Source organism: Rhinatrema bivittatum, chromosome 2 (assembly GCF_901001135.1).
Source record: "Rhinatrema bivittatum chromosome 2, aRhiBiv1.1, whole genome shotgun sequence".
NCBI lineage: Eukaryota > Metazoa > Chordata > Amphibia > Gymnophiona > Rhinatrematidae > Rhinatrema > Rhinatrema bivittatum.
The window spans coordinates 504,939,188-504,961,642 of NC_042616.1; the positions used below are offsets into that span (position 1 = coordinate 504,939,188).

The 22,455-nt window shown below is 42.3% G+C and overlaps 1 protein-coding gene across 7 annotated transcripts in view; it reads left to right on the forward strand.

The window, feature by feature from the left end:
* The window catches only part of PHACTR1 (phosphatase and actin regulator 1), a 647,384-nt gene that overhangs the window by 589,378 nt on the left and 35,551 nt on the right, over positions 1-22,455 (forward strand). For all 7 annotated transcript variants that reach the window (XM_029590673.1, XM_029590669.1, XM_029590672.1 and 4 more), the window contains one exon: positions 22,082-22,137. In XM_029590673.1, the coding sequence (XP_029446533.1) occupies positions 22,082-22,137 (56 nt within the window). The remainder of the gene's footprint in view (positions 1-22,081; positions 22,138-22,455) is intronic.

Consider the following 22,455-nt stretch of genomic DNA (forward strand, 5'->3'; position numbering starts at 1 on the left):
CTGGTGGGGCAGTAGCATTTGGGCATCACTTCTGCCTCTGAACACCTCCTGCAGGTGGTTCAGGGCCACTTTTATCTAAGTTGGGTGGGGGCAGGGTAGGGGGATTGAGGGTGTGAGGGGGAATTTGGTGCCAGGGTATGGGGAGGGACTTAGGGCTACCTCCCTCTTTAGGCATCTTGTGGGAGGGAGGGAAACACAAGAACACTGGTAAGTACGTTAGCCTGTCCTCGAGGTGTAGTTAGCTTTCTAATGGGCCGATACAGAAAAATCCACGGGAGAGCCGGCGAGCGTCCACTCTCCTGACGCGCGCCCAGGCCACTCTCCTGGGCGCGCGATTCCCTAAGCAAAGGTATGCAAATTAGGGCCCGCGGTAATAAGGAGGGGCTAGGGTCACTAGTGCCTCCTTATTGACAGAAGCGGCGGCTGTCAGTGGGTTTGACAGTCGACGCTTAATTTTACCGGCGTCGGTTGTCGAACCCGCTGCCAGCCACGGGTTCGGAAAACGGACGCCGGCAAAATTGAGCATCAGTTTTCCAACCCGCGGGCAGATTTAAAATTTGTATTTATTTACTTTTTTTTACTTTTGGGGCCTCCGACTTAATATCGCTATGATATTAAGTCGGAGGATGTACAGAAAAGCACTTTCCTGGTGCTGGCCGAAATTAATTCCTGCCTTTGGCAGGTGTTAATTTCTGAAAGTAAAATGTGCGGCTTGGCTGCACATTTTACTCTCTGTATCGCGTGGGACTACTTAATAGGCTCATCAACATGCATTTGCATGTTGAGGGCGCTATTAGTTTCGGGGGGGGTTGGCCGCACGTTTTCCACGCGCTGTTACCCCTTACTGTATAAGGGGTAAAAATAGTGCGTTGAAAACGCGCAGCCAAACAGGGGCTAACAGAGCGCTCAGCCTGAGTGCACTTTACTGCATCGGACCGTAAGGAATAAAGACCCCATGCACTGGGAACTACTGCCAAGTGCAGGGACACAATACAGATGCACAGGCAGGCTCGGAGAAGAAAGTAAAGAGGGGAAGGGGGTGTTAGGTAGGCAGGGGAGGAGCAGAAACGAGGAAAACGTAGGAAGGGTACGATAAGCGGGAGCTGACGAAGGCTAGGGTGGGCTCCATATTTGCCCGGGACAGGAATAACTCACCCTCTTTTTGCTTCTGAATTTTCCTCCAACAAAGAGAGTGTAGTTTTTAATGTTTGAGGGGTTGAAAAAGAGTGTATAGTGTTGCACTGAGTAACATGCTAAGTTTAAGCAGAGAATGCCTTGTGCATAAAGGTATTATTGCTTGGCATGCAGAGCAGCTCTTTAATATTTTATTCATGTTGGGGCAGATCTATTTATTATTATAATTATTATTTATGTATTTGTATACCGTCAATCTGTACAATCAATCTTGGTGGTTTACAGGACATTGAATAACATAAATTGACAGCATACACAATTCTAAATTACAATAAAATTATAAGCTAATATACATAGCTTTAAATAAACAAATAACTTCAGCTTAAAATGCTCAATCACTGTTGTTGTTTGGATAGGCGGTGTTAAATAGCCATGTTTTCAGTGCTTTTTTAAAGGTCTTGCTGTTGGATTCCAGTCTTAACTCCCTCGGCAAGGTGTTCCAACGTTTAGGGCCGGCTATTACTCTGTCCCTGACCTCACTTAAATTTGCGCCACGAATAGTAGGGACCTGTAAGAGAACTTTGTTTGCGGATCTAAGAGTTCTATTGGGAATGGAGAGATGCAAAGAGGCATTTAGCCAAGTGACATTATTATTGTACAAATGAGTTATGAATGATTGATAATATTTTATATTGTGCTCTGTAGTTTTTGTGTTTAAAGATTTTTATTGACGGATAAGTCATCCACAAAGCAAACGTACATAGAATAAAACAAAACACCTGTAGCATGTATAGTGAGGCAAATGGGTAACATGAGAAAAGATGACCGTCCAGTCAAATGTTTATATTGTGCTCTGTATTTGATGGGGAACCAATGTAGTGATTGTAGTGTTGGAGAGATATGTTCAAATTTGCTAGTACCCGTTAGTAGTCATGCAGTGGCATTTTGTAGTATCTGTAATACGTGAATTGTTATTGAGGTAAGCCCAGTAGTAGTTAATTAGAGTAGTCAAATTCGCTGAAGATTAGTGTTTGCAATAGGGTCCTGTAATCATCTTGGTGCAGTAGCGGTTTTAATCTTTTCAAGATATTTAATTTGTGATATCCATTTTTTAGTTTTGAGTTTATATGTTTTTTCAAGGATAGTTCACTGTCAATGATTATGCCTAAATCTCATTCATGTTTGTCATGACCATTGCCAATAAGCATAATAACACATCTTTAATGTGCGTTAAACACTGAATTTGGCATTTATTTGTTTACTGCTATTTGATAACTTGTTTAATTACCAGAGGCATTAGTGTGGGAAACAACAAGAAAGAAGTGCCACACAAGTGCACATATTCATAAAATAGCATCATCTTTAAACAACGATCTATTGACAATAATAGCAGCAACTTAAAATATTCCATCCCTGACAACTCATTCTCCTTCCCTTGCCCCCACCCACTCGTATAATTAGTACCCCCGACCTTTATAAAAGTCAGCAATAAAAATACTCAGATCCCACCTCAGTGTTCAAATATTGTGCTCCTTTTCCAAGAAGACTGGTTTAGCTAAAAAAATTAGCATCTTTATAACATGCATTACTGCATAGTCGCCACTTAGTACACAAGCCCCATAAGTCCAGGTTTTCTGCCTAGCTAAATCATGAGTGAATTTGGCATGCAACATTCACAGCAGCCTTTAGCAAATCTGGGGTTTGTCTCTATCATCTCTTTCACCCGCTCTAAACACTAGCAGGCCGATTCAGAACGGATCGCGGGAGAACAGGCATTTAAGCGCCCACTCTCCCAACCAGCACCCAGCCACCTCTCCTAGGCGCGCGATCTTATATTTAAATGAAGGGTTGCACTAAAAGGAGGCGCTAGGGATGATTATGCGCCCCTAGCGCTAGGGATGATTACTAGCCCCTAGCGCCTCCTTGGCCCAGAAGGGGTGGATCTATCAGCGGGTTCAGGAAACTGACGCTCAATTTTACCAGCGGCTGTTTTCCGAACCCGCTGAAAGCAATCGGTTAGGAAAACGGAAGCTGGTAAAATTGAGCACTTTTAAAAAAAAAAAAATAAATAAATTTTTTTTTTACAATTTTGGTTCCTCCGACTTAATATCACTAGGATATTAGGATATTAAGTCAGAGGGTGTACAGAAAAGCAGTATTTTCTGCTTTTCTGTACACTTTTTTGGGCTGCTCCTAAATTAACGCCTGCCCTTGGGCAGGCGTTAATTTATAAGCATAAAATGTGCAGTTGGCCGCACATTTTACTTACAGAATGCCGGGTGACTGACTAATAGCCTCATCAACATCTCTTTTTTCTCATTCTCTGTTCTTCTATCTATTCCTTTTCTGTTTTCTCTCTCTCTATCTGGTGACCTTTTTTCTGTTTCATTTCTCTCTCTCCCTTCTTTGGATATTTTAATACTTTCTCTTCCTTTTCTCTCTTTCTACTCATCTCTTCTTCTTCATATCTGTTTTCCATTTCCTCTTCCTCCTACTTTTTCTCCTCTTTCTCCGATTCCATTGCCTCCATTTCTTATCCTCTTTCTTCTATATTTATCTTCCTGGATTCCTCCTTGCTTCACCCCCACCAAATCCAGGGTCCTCTCTCTTTCTCAATCACCCCCATCCTCTCCATCTCCCACCGTCCCAGGCTTCTCTCTCTGCCCTATCATGGGTTCTTCCCCCTCCACCCAGTAAACAATCCTTTTCCCCTCTTATTCCTTCACTCGTCCTCTGTCTAGAATACTCTCTTCCTCAATCCCCAGATCTTCCACTTTCCCCTTCTCCCTGGTTCCTTCCCCCATGCACCCAATCTCTGGTCCTCTCTCACTCGCTCCCTCATTCTTCCTGCACCTGTTTGCTCCATTTCTGTCCACTCTTTCTCCCCTTGATCCCATGTATTATCTCTCTATCTGCCCTCTATCTCAGGTTTGACCCTCCGTCTCCTCAATCTCCAAAAAGCTCTCCTTACATCCCAACCATTCCTGAAAGACTCTCCCTACATTCCCCCCTTAAACACTCAGTAACCTCTCTACACAGCTCCTAGAAGATTATCCCCACTCCCAATGCCCACTGACCACCGAAAAGCTCTCCCCACAGCCCCTCCCTCAACCCCGATTAAGCGTTCCCCATCTCCCCTCTCCCTCCCCAAGAAAGATCTCCCCACATTCCTCCATCCTTGAAAATGTCTCATATTGCTCCCCCTCCCTAATACTCTCTGACCTGTGTTCCCCCTCCTCCTCTTCCATGGGCAGCAGAAGCAGCATTTAACACAGTGTCAGCTTCATGTGCCAAGCGGGTCAGACTTACTGAGTGAGCCGCGTGGATCCCATAAATCTCGCGGTTCATACCGTGAGACTGGCCCTGCGCAGCACAAGCATCTGATGGTGTGTTAAGCACTACTTTTCAGCCAGCTGTCGGGGGTGGGGGTGGGGGGAGCAGAGAGGGCTGGGCTGGACTTCATTCTTCTTCTACCAGCCAGAGGTAAGGCCAGGAGCAGAGGAAAAAGAGAAGCCGAGTTTCTGGCTGTTCTGATTTCACCATCCAACTCAGCTGTACAGCGACGTCACCTCCAAGAGCTGCCCCCCTGTGCAAATGCACAGTTTTACACAGTGGCTCGTGCCAGCTCTGGATGCTTGAGGCAGGAACCAGAGATGCTAGTGGCGCAAGCTGCAGCTGCAAGAGGACAACCCGTAACATACACATGTCGGCTGCTGTGGATCCGCTGTGTCTCAGAGGGAGGAGCGAGGAAAAGAGCAAGTTTTCTGCATCTTAATTCTACCCCAGGATCAGATTCAGCCTATTGGAAAGGAAAGCGGGCAGTCTGTATTAGTACAGTTAAAAGCATTACTCAGTCTTGTGCAGCTAATTGGCATGAGGTAACAGCAAAATACTGTCACTGCACAACACTCGCTCATCACCACTACTTGCACTAATCGCACTGGGAGCATTTCAGTGGCGAGAAGATACAGTAACAGTGAAGGATGAGGGGAAAGCATAAACGGGGGACTCGTCCTGTCGAAGGCCTACAGGGGCACTTCAAGAGCCAGCAGTAGGGCATCCCAAGGTCAGGATCAGGACTTTGCTCTTACAGCTGCAGGAGAAGCGAAGCCAGTGGAGTCTGGCTTCAGCTGCTTTCCGACTTCCATGGCCCACATAGGCTGCCCTGGATCTGCAAAAGGCTTTGGACTTATTTATTTATTTATTAACTAAAACAAATACCTGTACGCAGTGCTGAAAAAAAAGCCCATCATGCGGCATCACTGGCCCAGGCCCCCTGCCACTCGTTTACCACTTTCTGGCTTTGGCTCACAGAGGGCCATGGACTAGCATCAGTGGGTGCTGTGCTGCCTGGCCTCCCCTCCCCTTGATCCCTGCTACCCTCTTCCCTCCCCACAATCCCATGGCAGAGGAAACTTAACACAATATTAAGTGCTGCTCCTGATGCCGGCCAGAATGGGGGGGGGGGGGGGAGGATTAGAAGGGGAGAACAGGGCAAGCTAACCTGGGGATCAGGGATAGAGCAGAATGGATTAGGAAACGGGGAAGGGAAGGCCAGCATATGAGAGAGAAGAATATGGGGGATGAAGAGAGCGGAAGGGGGGGAATTTTAGGAAGGGGGAGAGGAGCATGGAGGAGGGATGTGAGGGAAATGATGATGACGGGGCGGATGAGAAGAGCTTGAGGGGCCAGAGCTGATGAAATCAAAATGTAATAAAGCCCCTACTCCATGATTCTCTTGTCTCCCAAGGCTGCTTTTAGGTGATGCTCCAGTTCATTCAGTCTGAATATATCAGCAGATGTATCTGTGTATTTTGTTCTTATGAGTATTTACTCTTCACTTGAGGCTGCAGAGAGGGAGCTTTTCCACGCACTTCTCAAGTTCTCACGCTATGCGCGACGCAGCCCCTGGCAAGAAGAGATGCGGTCTGCGCAGGGGTTGATGGATCCGAGGAGGCATTTGGGGAAATTTTCATCAGGACATGCTCTTTTAGGCTGCTACATAGTTATAGACTTCTTCATTATTCTTTTCTCTTTCACCGGGGGAAACAATGCTGGGCACAGATTTTAATTTAACTGTTGATATGGGAGCTGATGGTACCACCTGGCTTTTGACCTTTGTCCTTTAAATTGGGGGGGAAAGGGAACTCGTTTCAATATTATGGAAGCAACCAATCATTTTAATTATGCGTCTATGTATATCTATGTAAAAAAAAAAATATATATATGTATATATATATATATATATATATATATATAAAGTTTGTGTCGGTTGGTTGGTCGTCATACTGTTGAATCTATCTGTTGCCACTAGGTAGTGCCTGGTACATTGGAAAGTAATGTAAATGTAAAAACAATATGCCCTGTCTGCAAAGCACTGTCTCACACATACGCACATGCACAGGAACAGGTTCATGCACATAAAGACTTTTACTGATCAGACAACCTGAGCAATGCCAGATACCATTGCTAATATGCTCTGTCTGCGAAGTCCTGTCTCTCATGCTCCACACACAGGGAAAGGCAAGCATAGGCGCACACAAGTGCACACAAGCACGCAGAAGTGCTCACAAGCGTGCACAGGATTGCACATGCTTACCTGCAGACACAGGCACATACACAGGCAGACATGCACACACACACATACACGCAGAGACATACACACATAGGCACAGGCATCCCCACACACAAGGACAGGCCCCACCACACACACACAGAGGCAGACACACACACACACATACACACACAGGCTTGAGCATCCACATTCACACAGGCAAACCCACAGACTCTCCCAAACACACAGACAGACAAGTAGAGGCATCTACAACCAGACACAAGGCCCCACACAATGTGCACCCACAGGCATACACACATAGAGGCTGTTATGGACCAGACTACCCGAGCAATGACGGGCACTTTTTGTTAGTTATATTATAAATAATTATACTTCCTTGATGTATTAAAATGCTTTTTACACCAAAGGCAAACAACACATAGGGAATGCATAAACAACAATTTCTCTAATAATCAAATACACCCACATACACAGAGAAATATATAATCATTTACAATTAATGTGCAATATTATTTATTGTTAAATCCAACATGTAAACATATACACAATTAAAATTAGTGAAACTGCAATCATTCAATCATTCACACATTTAAAACCAACACACTAATGACACAATGTAATTCATACAATTTATCACAATAAAGTGCAAAATGCCTCAAACACTTATAATAGAGAAACACTTTTTTTTCATAGTTTCCAATCTATTCCAATACAAGCATATACTCCATATGTTTGTAATGTTCAAACCCTTAATCACAACAAGTGGGGGTGCTGATTTCATACACGCACACAGCGCTGTTCTGTAAAACTCCACCGCTTCTCAATTTATACCGGGGGGGGGGGGCTACCCCTCCATTGCATCATCCATATACATCTAGTCCAACAACAGATCCTTGTTTCACCCACGACTGGGCTTCCTCAGGGACATATTCACAAAAATCACAGGATATCACCTACATCCGACAACCAAATAAAATGTGTAAGTTATTCTTCAGCTCAACATATTCTTTATATCCAACTCTATATTTTAAATTTTTAAAGCGCCAAAATTTAAAGCGCCCGAATTTTAAAGCGCCCAAGACATACCAACATCTTACCTGTTTTTACTGCTCTCAATCTAAGCTTAAATGGAATATCACTGTCACTGTCTTTATATCGATTATAATTGGTACCTATAAAAACAAATATGTCAAGGGTCAACACTATTACCTATACCAAGACCAGCAAACCAACATACATCACCATTCCAAAGAGACGCCATCAATTCATACCTTCAAAAAGCGGAAACGCCTTCCCACAACGGACCGCTCTCACGTGTCACAAAAACGTAATGATGTCTACTCACCACCTTCAGTCTTATATAGCCCTATTCTCTCTCACCAATTTTGAAATCACGACCACGTAATTCAACTCACCTAGGCTATTCTCAAAATAGCTTAAACGCTTCCCATTCAATGGGTCCATTGAGGCCCCTTGGGGACACCGTACCCCATTGAAAAATAAAACGCTGTTCTAAACGGTGTAACACTGTAGATAAATCACCTCCTGATGTCAACCTGACTTGCTTCACCACAAAAAACTTTAAATCATCCACTGTATGATTCTCTTGTATCCAGTGTTCTACTAAAGGGGCATGTATTTTACGAGCAACAATGCGACTTCTATGTTCTATAATACGCAATCTCACTTTTCTACATGTTTGTCCAATGTATATTAAATTACAAGGACATATTATCGCATAGATAACACCACTAGAGTCACAAAAGAAAAGCCCCGATAGCTTATATGAAAATTTTAAACAAGAGTGATGAAATTCTCTGATCAACAATACGTGCTTACACACTGAACAAGATGCACAGCTCACTTGCCCCTGTTCATAGTCTTCTATCACCTTCACACTGAGATTCTTCAAATAATTACCCAAATTCTGGTGTCTCTTAATTGCAAAGATCAGTTTTTCTGAAAATACAGCTATAGATGAAAGCATCTGCCAATGACCCAAAATACAATGTTTAATATCAGATGTTCTAGAAGAATATGGGATGGAACACACAACTTTTGATAATTTAGATTTTTTGTTTTGAAGATTGTGTACATCCCTTAAGGAATTTAAAAATCAATCCTTACAATTGACAGAGCAATTTCTCTCCCGGGGATATAAGCCTGCCATTGTTAAAAAGGCTTACAAGAGAGCACTCTATGCAAATAGAGATAATCTCCTCATTCAAAACAAAAAGTCTAAATTATCAAGAGTTGTGTGTTCCATCCCATATTCTTCTAGAACATCTGATATTAAACATTGTATTTTGGGTCATTGGCAGATGCTTTCATCTATAGCTGTATTTTCAGAAAAACCGATCTTTGCAATTAAGAGACGCCAGAATTTGGGTAATTATTTGAAGAATCTCAGTGTGAAGCTGATAGAAGACTATGAACAGGGGCAAGTGAGCTGTGGATCTTGTTCAGTGTGTAAGCACATATTGTTGATCAGAGAATGTCATCACTCTTGTTTAAAATTTTCATATAAGCTATCGGGGCTTTTCTCTTGTGACTCTAGTGGTGTTATCTATGCGATAATATGTCCTTGTAATTTAATATACATTGGACAAACATGTAGAAAAGTGAGATTGCGTATTATAGAACATAGAAGTCGCATTGTTGCTCGTAAAATACATGCCCCTTTAGTAGAACACTGGATACAAGAGAATCATACAGTGGATGATTTAAAGTTTTTTGTGGTGAAGCAAGTCAGGTTGACATCAGGAGGTGATTTATCTACAGTGTTACACCGTTTAGAACAGCGTTTTATTTTTCAATGGGGTACGGTGTCCCCAAGGGGCCTCAATGGACCCATTGAATGGGAAGCGTTTATTTAAGCTATTTTGAGAATAGCCTAGGTGAGTTGAATTATGTGGTCGTGATTTCAAAATTGGTGAGAGAGAATAGGGCTATATAAGACTGAAGGTGGTGAGTAGACATCATTACGTTTTTGTGACACGTGAGAGCGGTCCGTTGTGGGAAGGCGTTTCCGCTTTTTGAAGGTATGAATTGGTGGCATCTCTTTGGAATGGTGATGTATGTTGGGTTGCTGGTATAGGTAATAGTGTTGACCCTTGACATATTTGTTTTTATAGGTACCAATTATAATCGATATAAAGACAGTGACAGTGATATTCCATTTAAGCTTAGATTGAGAGCAGTAAAAACAGGTAAGATGTTGGTATGTCTTGGGCGCTTTAAAATTCGGGTGCTTTAAATTTTGGCGCTTTAAAAATGTAAAATATAGAGTTGGATATAAAGAATATGTTGAGCTGAAGAATAACTTACACATTTTATTTGGTTGTCGGATGTAGGTGATATCCTGTGATTTTTGTGAATATGTCCCTGAGGAAGCCCAGTCGTGGGTGAAACAAGGATCTGTTGTTGGACTAGATGTATATGGATGATGCAATGGAGAGGTAGTCCCCCCCCCCCCGGTATAAATTGAGAAGCGGTGGAGTTTTACAGAACAGCGCTGTGTGCGTGTATGAAATCAGCACCCCCACGTGTTGTGATTAAGGGTTTGAACATTACAAACATATGGCGTATATGCTTGTATTGGAATAGATTGGAAACTCTATGAAAAAAAAGTGTTTCTCTATTATAAGTGTTTGAGGCATTTTGCACTTTATTGTGATAAATTGTATGAATTACATTGTGTCATTAGTGTGTTGGTTTTAAATGTGTGAATGATTGAATGATTGCAGTTTCACTAATTTTAATTGTGTATATGTTTACATGTTGGATTTAACAATAAATAATATTGCACATTAATTGTAAATGATTATATATTTCTCTGTGTATGTGGGTGTTTTACACCAAAGGGACAGAGATTACTTACATCGTTCACATTTACTTAATTTCTAATCCCTTGTTGACATGGCACGTTGATCCTTAAGAATACTGCGTGCAGTGTCTCATGTTTTCATTGTCGAAATTGCTTGGTCTGAAATTTCTCTGATTGTCCAATCTCTCTTATTTGTGGAGAATAATCTTTTGCTGATAATTGTTCCCCAAAAAAACTTTTTTTTTTAAGTTTTGAAAGCTTTAAACAAGATAAGAAACCAAGTTAAGGATGTGTAACTTGGTATTGCTGAGAATGAACAGAAAAGATGTCTTCCCTGATAAAAGTAATTGTACCAATGTATGCAACCGGTGTGTTTTCATCTTTACTTATCGGAAGGCGTGATCTGGAGGTGAGCTCTCCACTCTGTATTCTGTCTGGGTAATTTTCTCTTTTATTATATGAAAAGGCGTAACACTATGATTTCATCTGATAGATTACAGCTCTCCAGAGCTGTTGCTTTTTTATTACTTTATGAAGCATCCCTTTCTGAATTTGTCCCAACATTTGGATTTTCAGTTTGGAAATTGGAAAGGATAGACTGCCATTGCTTTAATCTGTATCATTCTTTGATGAGATTTAAGGCAAAGATAACCGCATTCTTTTCTTGCATTTTTTTTTTTTTCTGATGATGTCTGTCACTTATCCTAGATTGGGCATGCATACTGCGTCTTTCTTCACTTCTCGTTCTCTTGGGCTTGTTATTGGTTGTCAAATGATAGTCTGGTTGCTGTTGTGCAGCAGGCTTTCAGTGGGATCTACTCAGTTGCAAAGGAAACACAAAAATATAGAGGCAGATGAAGAACTTGAGGTTCATGTTGCGTAAGCCAGCGAGTAGGAAAGTTATCCAGGTAAAGTTACCTGGAAAACTTTAACCAGATGAGTCAGTGGAATTTACCTGGATAAGTCTTTTGCTGAATATACTGGGATAAAGTTACCCAGGTTTAATTAGGTACAGTTATCCAGGTAAGCAATTCTAAGACGGTATCTTTTAAACCGGTGCACATGTGCACGCGCGTACGTCAGCCTGTACCCAGGGACCCAGCTGCTTTCTAACATTTGTGCGTATATGCGCGCGTGTTATAAAATTATCTGGCCGCATGCACATATGTGCGCAAATGCCGCTTCCACCATGTATGTAGGGGGATTTTAAAAGACATGGGTGCCGACGCATTTGCCACTTTTCCCACTTCACCCAGGTAAGAGACAGAACTTAAAAACCCCCCTCTAGTTTAATAGCCTCCCTTCTCCCCTGCTAGCCCTGACCCTTAAAACCCCGCCAATCTGTCTATTTGTCTTTAATTTATTACTTATATGTCCTACATGGCAGAAGTAAATTACACGGCAGGGGACCCCAGCGCACTCTCGTGCATGTAAGTATTTAAGTGCTAATTTCAAATTTAAATCTAAGAACGTCCATGCCCTGCCCCCTTTTTGGAACTTTTCATTTGTGCGCACAGCGGGATATACGCGCATACACAGGTGGCTTTTAAAATCCACTCGGCGCTTGCCGGCCCAACATTTGCATAACTCCCGGTTTTGGCACGCATCAGGCTTTTAAAATTCACTTTTAAGTGTATGTGCCTGATAAAAATAATAGAAAGGTAGGTAATTCTAAGGGTGTTGAGGAGGTACCTGTGCTGGAAACAGTATTTAATGGTGATGATTCGGATGAAATGAAACAAATCACGGTGAGCCTGGATGATGTAATAGGGTAGATTGACAAACTAAAGAGTAGCAAATTGCCTGAACCAAATGGTTTATACCCCAGAGTTCTGAAAGAACTGAAAAATGAAATTGCAGATCTATTACTATTAGTTTGTAATCGTTAAAATCAACTATTGTACTGAAGATTGGAGGGTAGCCAATATGACACGGTCTTTTAAAAGGGATACAGGGGTGACCTGGGAAACTATAGACTGGCAACCCTGATTTCAGAGCCAGGGAAAATCATAGAAACTATTCTAAAGAATAAAATCAGAGAACATAGAGAAAGGCATGGTTTAATGGGACTCAGCCAGCAAAGATTTACACAAAGGAAGTCTTGCCTTACCAATCTGTTTATGAACCCTTTTTTGAAAGGGTTAATAAACATGTGGATAATGGTGATCCAGTGGATATAATGTATTTGGATTTTCAAAAGGCATTTGACAAAGTCTCCCTTGGGAAGCTCCTGTAAAAAATAAAATCTCATGGGATAGGAGGAAATGTATTACTTATTGTGGATTGCAAACTGGTTAAAAAATAGGAAACAGAGTAGGAATAAATGGTCAGTTTTCCTGTAGAGAAAGGTAAGCAGTGGAGTGCCTTTGGGATCTTTACTGAGGCCCGTGCTTTTTAATATATTTATAAATGATCTGGAAAGGGAAATGATGAATAAGGTGATCAAATTTGCAGATGGCATTAAATTATTCCAAATAGTGAAATGACAAGTGGATTGTGAGAAACTGCAGGAAGACATTGCAAGTCTGGGAGATTGTGTATCCAAATGGCAGATGAAATTTAATGTGGACAAGTGCAAAGTGATGCACATAGGAAAAATTCACCACACTAGATATTAGGGATGTGCAAAGCCTGAACCTTTCGGTTCGGGCTTTGTTTTTGGCTTGCACACTAACCCAAATTTCGGGAAAAGTTCATTCGGGTTTCAGGGTCTCCGAACCAGGACGAATTAGGTAATTTCGTTGAAATTGCCTAATTCATCCTGAATGAATGCACATCCCAAGTAGTTATACAATGTTAGGTTCCTTATTAAGAATTACAGCCTAGGAAAAGGATCTGGATAGGAATTATTAGAAAGGAATGGAGAATAAAACGGAAAATATTATAATGCCTCCATATCATGCCTTCCATTCCAGACCAACTAGCACTCAGCAAAGCCAACAAATTAGCCACTTACTTCAAGACAAAAATCTCAAACCTTACTAGCTCACTTACAACCCATCAAACCCTTCCAACACCTCACAGCACATACCTACCCACGCTGAATTCTAGTCTAGAGACATTCGAGCCCACATCAGCCATGGAGATCGAAAATCTACTTAAAAAAATTAAACCATCTTCACATCCCTCGGACCCACTCCCTACTAATCTGCTCACCGCCATCCCTAGCACCGTCGCAAAACCTATTGCGGAAATCATCAATACCTCTCTAGCCATGGGCACAGTTCCTAATCAACTAAAACTTGCAATCCTCAAACCCCTACTGAAAAAACCAACTGCATCACCCACGGACCCAGCCAACTTCAGACCCATTGCAAACCTGCCCCTGATCTCCAAACTCATGGAAAAAGCCGTAAATAAACAACTTTCCGAATATCTCGAGGAGCACAACATTCTTTCCCCTGCACAATACGGTTTTCGGAAATCACTAAGCACAGAGTCCCTTTTGCTTTCTCTCACTGATAATTTACTTTTGAACCTGGAGAAAAAACAGTCATTCTTACTGGTCCTGTTAGACCTATCATCAGCGTTCGACACGGTAAATCACTCACAACTACTAGAACAATTATCAAACATAGGAATCAAAGGCACAGCTCTCAGTTGGTTCAAATCGTTCCTATCAAACAGGTTTTACAAGGTCAGAATTAACAACAAGGAATCTGACCCCATCCTATCAGACCAAGGTGTACCACAAGGTTCATCCCTCTCTCCCACCCTGTTCAACATTTACCTCCTCCCACTCTGCCATCTCCTATCACAACTCAAGCTTACTCATTACCTCTATGCAGATGACATCCAGATCATCATCCCCATCACAGAATCAATTCAAAAAACCTTCGACTACTGGGAGAATTGTCTTCAACCAATTAAACATCTACTCTCCAGCCTGAACCTGATTCTAAACTCCAGCAAAACAGAGTTGCTACTGATTTCTCACAAACCAAACACCCACGTACCCAGCCTGGCACAAAACATGGAGCTCTCTGCAGACGTCAGGAATCTAGGAGCATGGCTTGATAACCAACTTAACCTAAAAAAATTCATTAACACAACCACCAGGGATTGCTTCTTTAAACTACAGGTCCTAAAGAAACTAAAGCCACTCCTTCACTTCAATGACTTTCGCCTCGTTCTTCAATCCATTATTTTTTCGAAACTTGATTACTGCAACTCAATCTTACTTGGCCTCCCCTCTACAGCATCAAACCCCTACAGATGGTACAAAATGCCGCAGCCAGAATCCTAACTAACACTAACAGAAGAAACCATATTACCCCCATCTTGAGCAACCTCCACTGGCTACCCATTAAACAGAGAATCCTTTATAAAACCTTAACCATCATTCACAAAGCAATCCATAACGCCGCACCTATATCTCTACAAATTCAACTTCGGCCACACTTATCTTCTAGACCCATCAGAAACGCCTACAAAGGCACATTAGTCGCAGCTCCTGCCAAATCAACACTAAGAAAAAGAGCTCTCTCCACTGCAGGACCACACCAATGGAATGCGCTCCCACCAGACCTACGACTCGAACCCAATCTACCAGAATTCAAAAAAAGGTTAAAAACCTGGCTCTTCAGGCAAGCATTCCAATTCCCAGAGTGTAAATAAGCACCTCCTCCTGACTTTCAGATCCAACCATTGTAGGGTGTCACGAATTGCTTGACACTTAATTTCTTACACGTAATTTCTTACATGTACTTGCTTAGTCGCAATGCCTATTTAACAGTCATTTAATAGAGGACATATTATATAACCGTTTACTGCAGTCGATATACGCTACTAAAGTCCATTGTAAAAAGGGGAACACACACATACCATTCAAAACACGAACAAGGTTATTTATTATTTGTTAAATATTATTGATACTCTCATTGTTCCTTGTAATAATGTTAATGTTAATGTTCATTGGTTGATTGTTATTGTTCAATGTTCTATGTAAAAAACCCCGGTCTAACCTCCCAGACCAGGGCAACCTTTTTGTTACATGTAAACCGGATTGATTTGTATTGCATACAGGAATTCCGGTATATAAAAATTAAAAATAAATAAATAAATAAATATCGCTGCATGGTAAGACCACACCTGAGATAATGTGTGCATTTCTGATTACGGCATCTAAAAAACAAATTCAAATAGCTGAACTGGAAAAGGTACAGAGATGGTTGACCAAAATTATAAAGGGGATGGAATAGCTCCCCTATGAGGAAAGGCTAAAGAGGCTAGGACTTTAGCTTAGAGAAGAGATATCTGAGGGGGGGATATGATAGAAATCTATAAAATCCGAAGTGGAATAGAATGGATAAATGTGAATTGGTTATTTACTCTTTCATAAAATACAAAAACTAGGGAACACTCCTTGAAGTTAGCAAGTAGCACATTTAAAACAAATCAGAGAACGTTCTTTTTCACTCAACACACAATTAAGCGCTGGAATCATTGCTGAAGAATATAGTAAAGGAAGCCAGCATTGCTGTGTTTAAAAAAAGTTTAGACAAGTTCTTGGGAAAAGTCCATAAACTGTTATTTAGCAAATAGACTTGGGAAAAGCCACTACTTATCCCTGGGCGTTAGCAGCATAGGCAGGGGCGGCTCAAGGGAATCTGCTGCCTGAGGCAAGGGATGAGATGGTGCCCCACCCCCACCCAAAGCACAGTACTGGTCAAATCATCAAGAGGGGCAAGGCCCCTTTATAGTCTGGGCCTTTCGGTCATTTGAAATGCTGCAGAAGGAGGAAAGCAGGGGCCAGAGTTCCCAGAGGAGTAGCAGAGTGTCTGTCATAATTCAGTATTTCTAGTAAGCTGGCAACCCTGCCACACTTCCAGGATTCCTACCACCTGTCCCCGTGTCTTCCCAGCATTTGCCCCTGGAGAAGTGGGGGATGGGTGAATGATAGGGGTCTCTGTGTGGCAAATTATCTACCGGCTTAGTGCAAAGGTATCAGGTGCTCTAGGTGAACCTTAGAGCCTTGCGCCCCCCTCCATCCCAACCCTCACCACACACAATGAAAACGTTTGCATTTATAATAATCAATTTTACATGAAAAAACATTCAAAGTATAGTTTTCTGAGATAAAAATATCACAACATGCACATATTTTTACATGCACTACTATGGTGCCACCCAGAAAGCTCTACAAAAAAGCAAAATAAACACTTGGCATGCATATGTTATTAGGTCTATGGTAATGCATGTTGGGTGTGGGCTCTGCCTCCAGAAAGCCATAAGTAAACTGAATTACAATTACAGTAGTATACCTCCCATACTAAGAAAGAACACTAGCTGCCATCACTGAAACAGTAAAAACCTTAACTATGTAAAGGCGACACTGCAGATATTACACCAGATCCTAAAAACCAATACACCTCCTATTAGGAAAATGGAAGAAGCCAGCCTGCTATAGATCTTAAAATAGAAACTTCACATTAGCAGGATACTTCACCTCTGTCACATATGCAGACCACATACAGACCCTCACCAAATATAGAATAAAGAGACCGTACAGTATAAATAGAATCATGTAGACAAAAACTAAACTGAAAACCACAACAAGCCTCACTATATGCAGTGCAACAATGGAAAAACAGAAATGCCATTCCTTAAAACAATAAAATCAAGAAATATGAAACAATCATAATAGTAAAAACATACTAATAAAAAGAAAAAATATTTCAAAACAGTTGATGAATAGCATAACAACCAATAATTAAAATCTCATATAAAAATTATAACATTTTTTCCAAACATTATTAAAATATTTCCAAATAGTACCCATTAATTAAACCTAGTAAGAACAAAAAAAAACATACCTGGGAACTTTTGATTTCCAGTCATCCTGGGATTTCTGTGGATTAGTGGGAGAGGGGGATGTGGTAGCAAGAAGGGGGAACTTTCTTTTCCCTCTCTCACACACACGTTTATTTACACTCATGTACACAGATGCTCTCTCACAAACACAGGTTCTCACTCTCCACGCATGCTCACACACACAGATGGTCTCGCTTGCTCATACACACACACAAAGGCTTTCACACGCGTTCTTCAAACGCATACCCACTCCCTCTACCTCACTCACAAGCTGTCAGGCTGTCGTCAGATGAACTCAGCAGTCAGCTGTAGCCCCATATTTTCTTCTGCCGCTGTTTAGCCTAGTCTCTTTTTCGGCCACTGGCGGTGCCTTTCCTACTTTGCTGCTGGGCAGGTCCTTCATTGTTTATCTGCCACTGGATAGTTGAGCTCCACCGGAGGCCTGCAGGACATTTTTGTTTTTCAGCCGCCAGCAGGTTGGTCTCTGCTGGTGGCACATGAGGCCTTTGCTTGTTCTTCGCCTGCCACTTGGCTTTGTCTTTACCGCCGGTCAGGTTGGGCTCTGCCAGTGGCCCATCTGGCTTTTGCTTATTCTTTGGCCACTGGCAGGTTGAGTTTTGCTGGCAGCTGCTGAATCTCTTTTTTTTTTTTTGCTGCCAGGCAGGTTGGGATCTGCCGGCAGCCACTGAGCCTCTTCTTTTCTTCGCTGCCAGGCAGATTGGGTTCCACCAGCAGCCAATGTTCCCTCTAAGGATTGGGTTGCTGTGAGCAAAAATTTTTGGTTTCATTACCTTGTGAGCGCTACTTTATTTGATGCCAAAAGTCTATCAATTTTATGCTCACAACAACTCAGTCTTTAGAGGGAACATTGGAGCAGCATGCACACAAAGTATTTTACATACTCACACTTGCATATTCACTCTCATACTCTTTCTCACGTACACACACACTCATTCTCACAACTACACACACACACTAACTCTCATGCCTCTCATTCACTCCCCAGACTCTCCCGCACATGCACACTCACTCAGTATTTCTCCTCTTCCACACTCACACTCAGTAAACGCAAATCTTTCACTGCCAAACACTTTGAGAAGTAACGCAAACCCCTGCAAAAAAAAAAAAGACACCTAGAATCTTGCCATACCATACCATACCAGCACTATCTGGGTACTCAAACAGCAGCAGCCTTATCTATGAAACGGCAGCAATGCAAATATACCATGCCCTAGAACACTTACACCACCTACTGCTCCAAAGCCCCACAGAAAAACTACATGCAGGTAGACATACTGTACCTCAGTCACACAGATCCTTACCCAGTACAGAATAAGGGACTACAAATTAGAAACAGAAAAAGCCCGAGAAACCAGACTCTGAGCAGTGGAATACTGAAGGAAGAACAAAATACAAATATGTAATGCACATTCCCAAAGATAACATATGCCAATCACTAAAAATTCAAAATAATTTTTTTTTTTGTCGTCTGATCTTATTTCTCTAATTGGTTGGTCCTAAGCTTTTTTTTTTTTTTTTGACATGTTCCATTTCTTGGTCTTTTCCCAATTCCTTTTACAGGATTTCTTTTCTTTTCTGTTTCTTCTCTCTCTACCTGTCTTCTTCCCTTCCTCTCTCAAATACACACTCAGGTGCTCATGCTCACACGCTGTCTCTCTCTCAAATACTCTCTCACACACATACAGGCTCCCACTCTCACATTCTGTGGCTTACATCCGGATCTCACTTTCACATGCTATCTCTCTCATACATACTCTTGTTTGATATAATGTTCGATTGTTCGATGTAATTTCCAACTTTGGTTCTATGTAAACCGACTTGATATGTACCAGTACATGAACATCGGTATATAAAAGCTTTTAAATTAAATAAATAAATAAATAAATACACACTCTCACATGCTGTCTCACTCTCTCTCACACCCAGGCTCTCACTCTCACATGCTCTCTCACACAAACACATGCCGTCTTTCTCTCACACACACACACACACATGCACTCACTCTCACTGGCTCCCACACACACATACACGCAAGCTCCCATTCATTCTCTCACATATATACCCAGGCAAGCCCCCACAGACTCCCAGGCAGGCTCGCAATCATTCTCACACTGCTCCCCCACCCCCAGGCAGGCTTCTATTCATTTTCATACCCATACACAGACCCCCAAGGCAGGCACCCATTCATTCTTACATATACACACAGATTGAGAGTCCCCCAGGCAGGAACCCATTTTTACACAGACCCCCAGAGAGGCACCCATTCATCTCATGCGCACACACACCAGTCCCCCAGGAAGGCACCCATTCATTCTCACACACACAGAAAGATTGACAGACCCCCAGGCAGGACCACAGTCTCACACACATACAGACCCACAGGCAGGCAGGCAGCCATTCATTCACACACACACACACACACACACACACACACCCAGGCAGGCAAGATCCCATTAATACACATACACACACTTAAGGAAGACCCCCTCTTTATTTTACCGGGAGTCTCTCTCACTGCACTGCATGGCTGTTGGGAAGGAGGCAATTGCTGCTTCTGACCCTGAAGCCTGTTCTTCTACCTTCTCTGTGCAGGTCCCGTGATATTAAAAGTTTGCGGGGCTAGCACTTCCTTCACGCTGATCTCGTGCATCGCGAGATCAGCATAGAGAAAGTGCTACTCTCATGAGTTTTTAATACTGTGAGGCACCCAGAGCTTTGGGGGTCTCCTCTGTACTTCGGGCTATGGTGGGATGAGCTCCACCACGGCCCTGCCGGTCTTACTGCGCGGGGGTAGAAAAGTTGTGTGCGGCCTCCAGAAACGTTAAGCGCAGCCACGCACATGTGCAGCTTAGAGGGAACATTGCCGGCAGCCCACGGGTTCTTTGTTGTTTTGGTGGCAGGGTGAGGCGGCCGCTAGAGGAGTTTGGGGGAGTAGTTCTTGCCGCTTTCAAATTTTGCCGCCCGAAACGGCCGACTCGCCCCTGCCTCATTATAGAACTGCCCCTGAGCATGGGAGCTATCTACTCGTTGGAATCTTACCAGGTACTTGTGACTTGGATTGGCCACTGTTGGGAACAGGATACTGTGCTTGATGGATCCTTGATCTGACCAGGTATGGCAGTTCTTATGTAACTTTGCCCAGATAAAGTCATGTGGATAACTTTAGGACAGTTTAGTTCCATGTTTTCTTGAATTCTGCTACAAGTTTTGCACTTCTGTTTAGAGGCTGTTCCTTGTATCCATCACCCTTACAATAAAACAGATCATTGGAAACTGAAACCATTGCATCCTAATATACCAGTCAGTTACTCTAACTCTCAGCTAAAACCCCATTGCTGGGTAAAGATCACACCTTTCTTAGGCTAATGAATGCTTTAGGATGCAAACTTTTCAGACTGCCAAGGACCCTTCTTCAAACATTGCTTGAGGGAGAGGCTTTGATAGTCCTAACGGTTTACATCTTGAAAAATGTGTCAACTTTAAAGTGCCAAGTCTGCCCAGCTGTTTTGGGTAGGCCACTGTCCTGTAGTTTTTGCTCGTGCTTTCTGTTTGTATACTGGTGCAGCGTGCTGGAGTGTGCATTCAGACTGGTGTCGCCACCTTTCTTGAATGGATGTAAAGCCCTTGATTTTGTCTTGTTCCTCACATCTCATGTCATGCCACAGCCCGACTTGGCTTATTGCTCAAATACAAAATTGGAATGACAGTCTTCAAATGAATTAACGGCCAAACTTGTCCATAGGCTAAAAATTTTAAGAACTGACTAGAACGCTGCGTTCGTCCCAGCGCGGATTGCTAGATGTTCCATCACCCAGAGTTGCACATTTACACATCCCTCGTGACTGTGCCGTTTCAGTGGCCAGTCCTGCACTCTGAAATTCTTTCCCTATAGAAATTAGGCAGTGTCACTGTGTAAAAATTTTTAGAAAGTGTGTCAAAGCCTTCCTGTTTAAATATGCTTATTTTTAAGGTTTTATTGTTTTATTTATCTATTCATGGTTATTTTTATTATTTCTCATTTTAATTTTGTTTTAATATGTATTTAGTTCTTACCTGCACTAGATTATGATTTTTATGATTCTTTATCAATTTACATTTTAGTTATGTTATATTATGTTCATATCTGTATTTATGGCTGTTTGCTTGTATATCGCTTAGACCTATTTTTTTGTGTTAAGCAATTCATAAATCCTAATAAATGTAAATGTACATGGTTCAGTGGTACCTGTGTTGACTGAGATATAATTCCCTGTCATTTCAATTGAGCTGGAAATATAAACATTTTGTTGATGGGTGGGTTGGAAGAAGCTGTGAGTGTGTAAAAGTTGGTGTGTGCCTCAGCATGTATCTGCCGACTTTGTGATATGGTGCTGTGGGTGTTATGTGTACAGAGTGCACGGTGAGTAGGCTTTCTAGAGAAGGCTAGAATAGAGCAATCTCACCCATGAAATTGAGGAAGCAGGCATGGGAGGAAGGAAATGATGCAAAGATATATGTGGAGCCCACTTTTCATCACATGCACTGAAGATTTTATATATTTTAGCATGTGGCATAGCAGAGGATATCTATCAAAAGAATGCACATTATTTCCCTGGCAAGGAGGACCAGGCCACACATATGAAGGAGCATCAGAGTACTGGGAAGTGATTGCCAAGGCCTGTGACCTGAGAACATGCAATGGTCCAGAAACTGATACTGATTTTTTTCCGCAGGCGGCTAAGTCAAAGGCCCACCGCAGAAGAGCTGGAGCAAAGGAACATTCTGAAACGTAAGCAATTGCAAATTTACGGGACTGCGTGCTGACTGCTTCCCTCACTACAGTTATACTGCACATAGGAAGGGTCCTTTTCAAAGACTGTGGAAGGTCTTGCAGGTACTTTTCACCCATAGATTTTTGAAAGTGAAAGTATGCACAGGGCGTAACTTGTGCTTAGCTCCTCGCAGGGCGTCACTTGTGCGTGTGGATTTACCCGCATACCTGTTAAAATGGAAAGTACATGTGCAAATCCAGATTTTGCCCCCCGCCCCCCCCCCCCCCCCCAGAATACCTCTTCTGAGTGCTTAAAAGTACACGTGAAATTGAGTT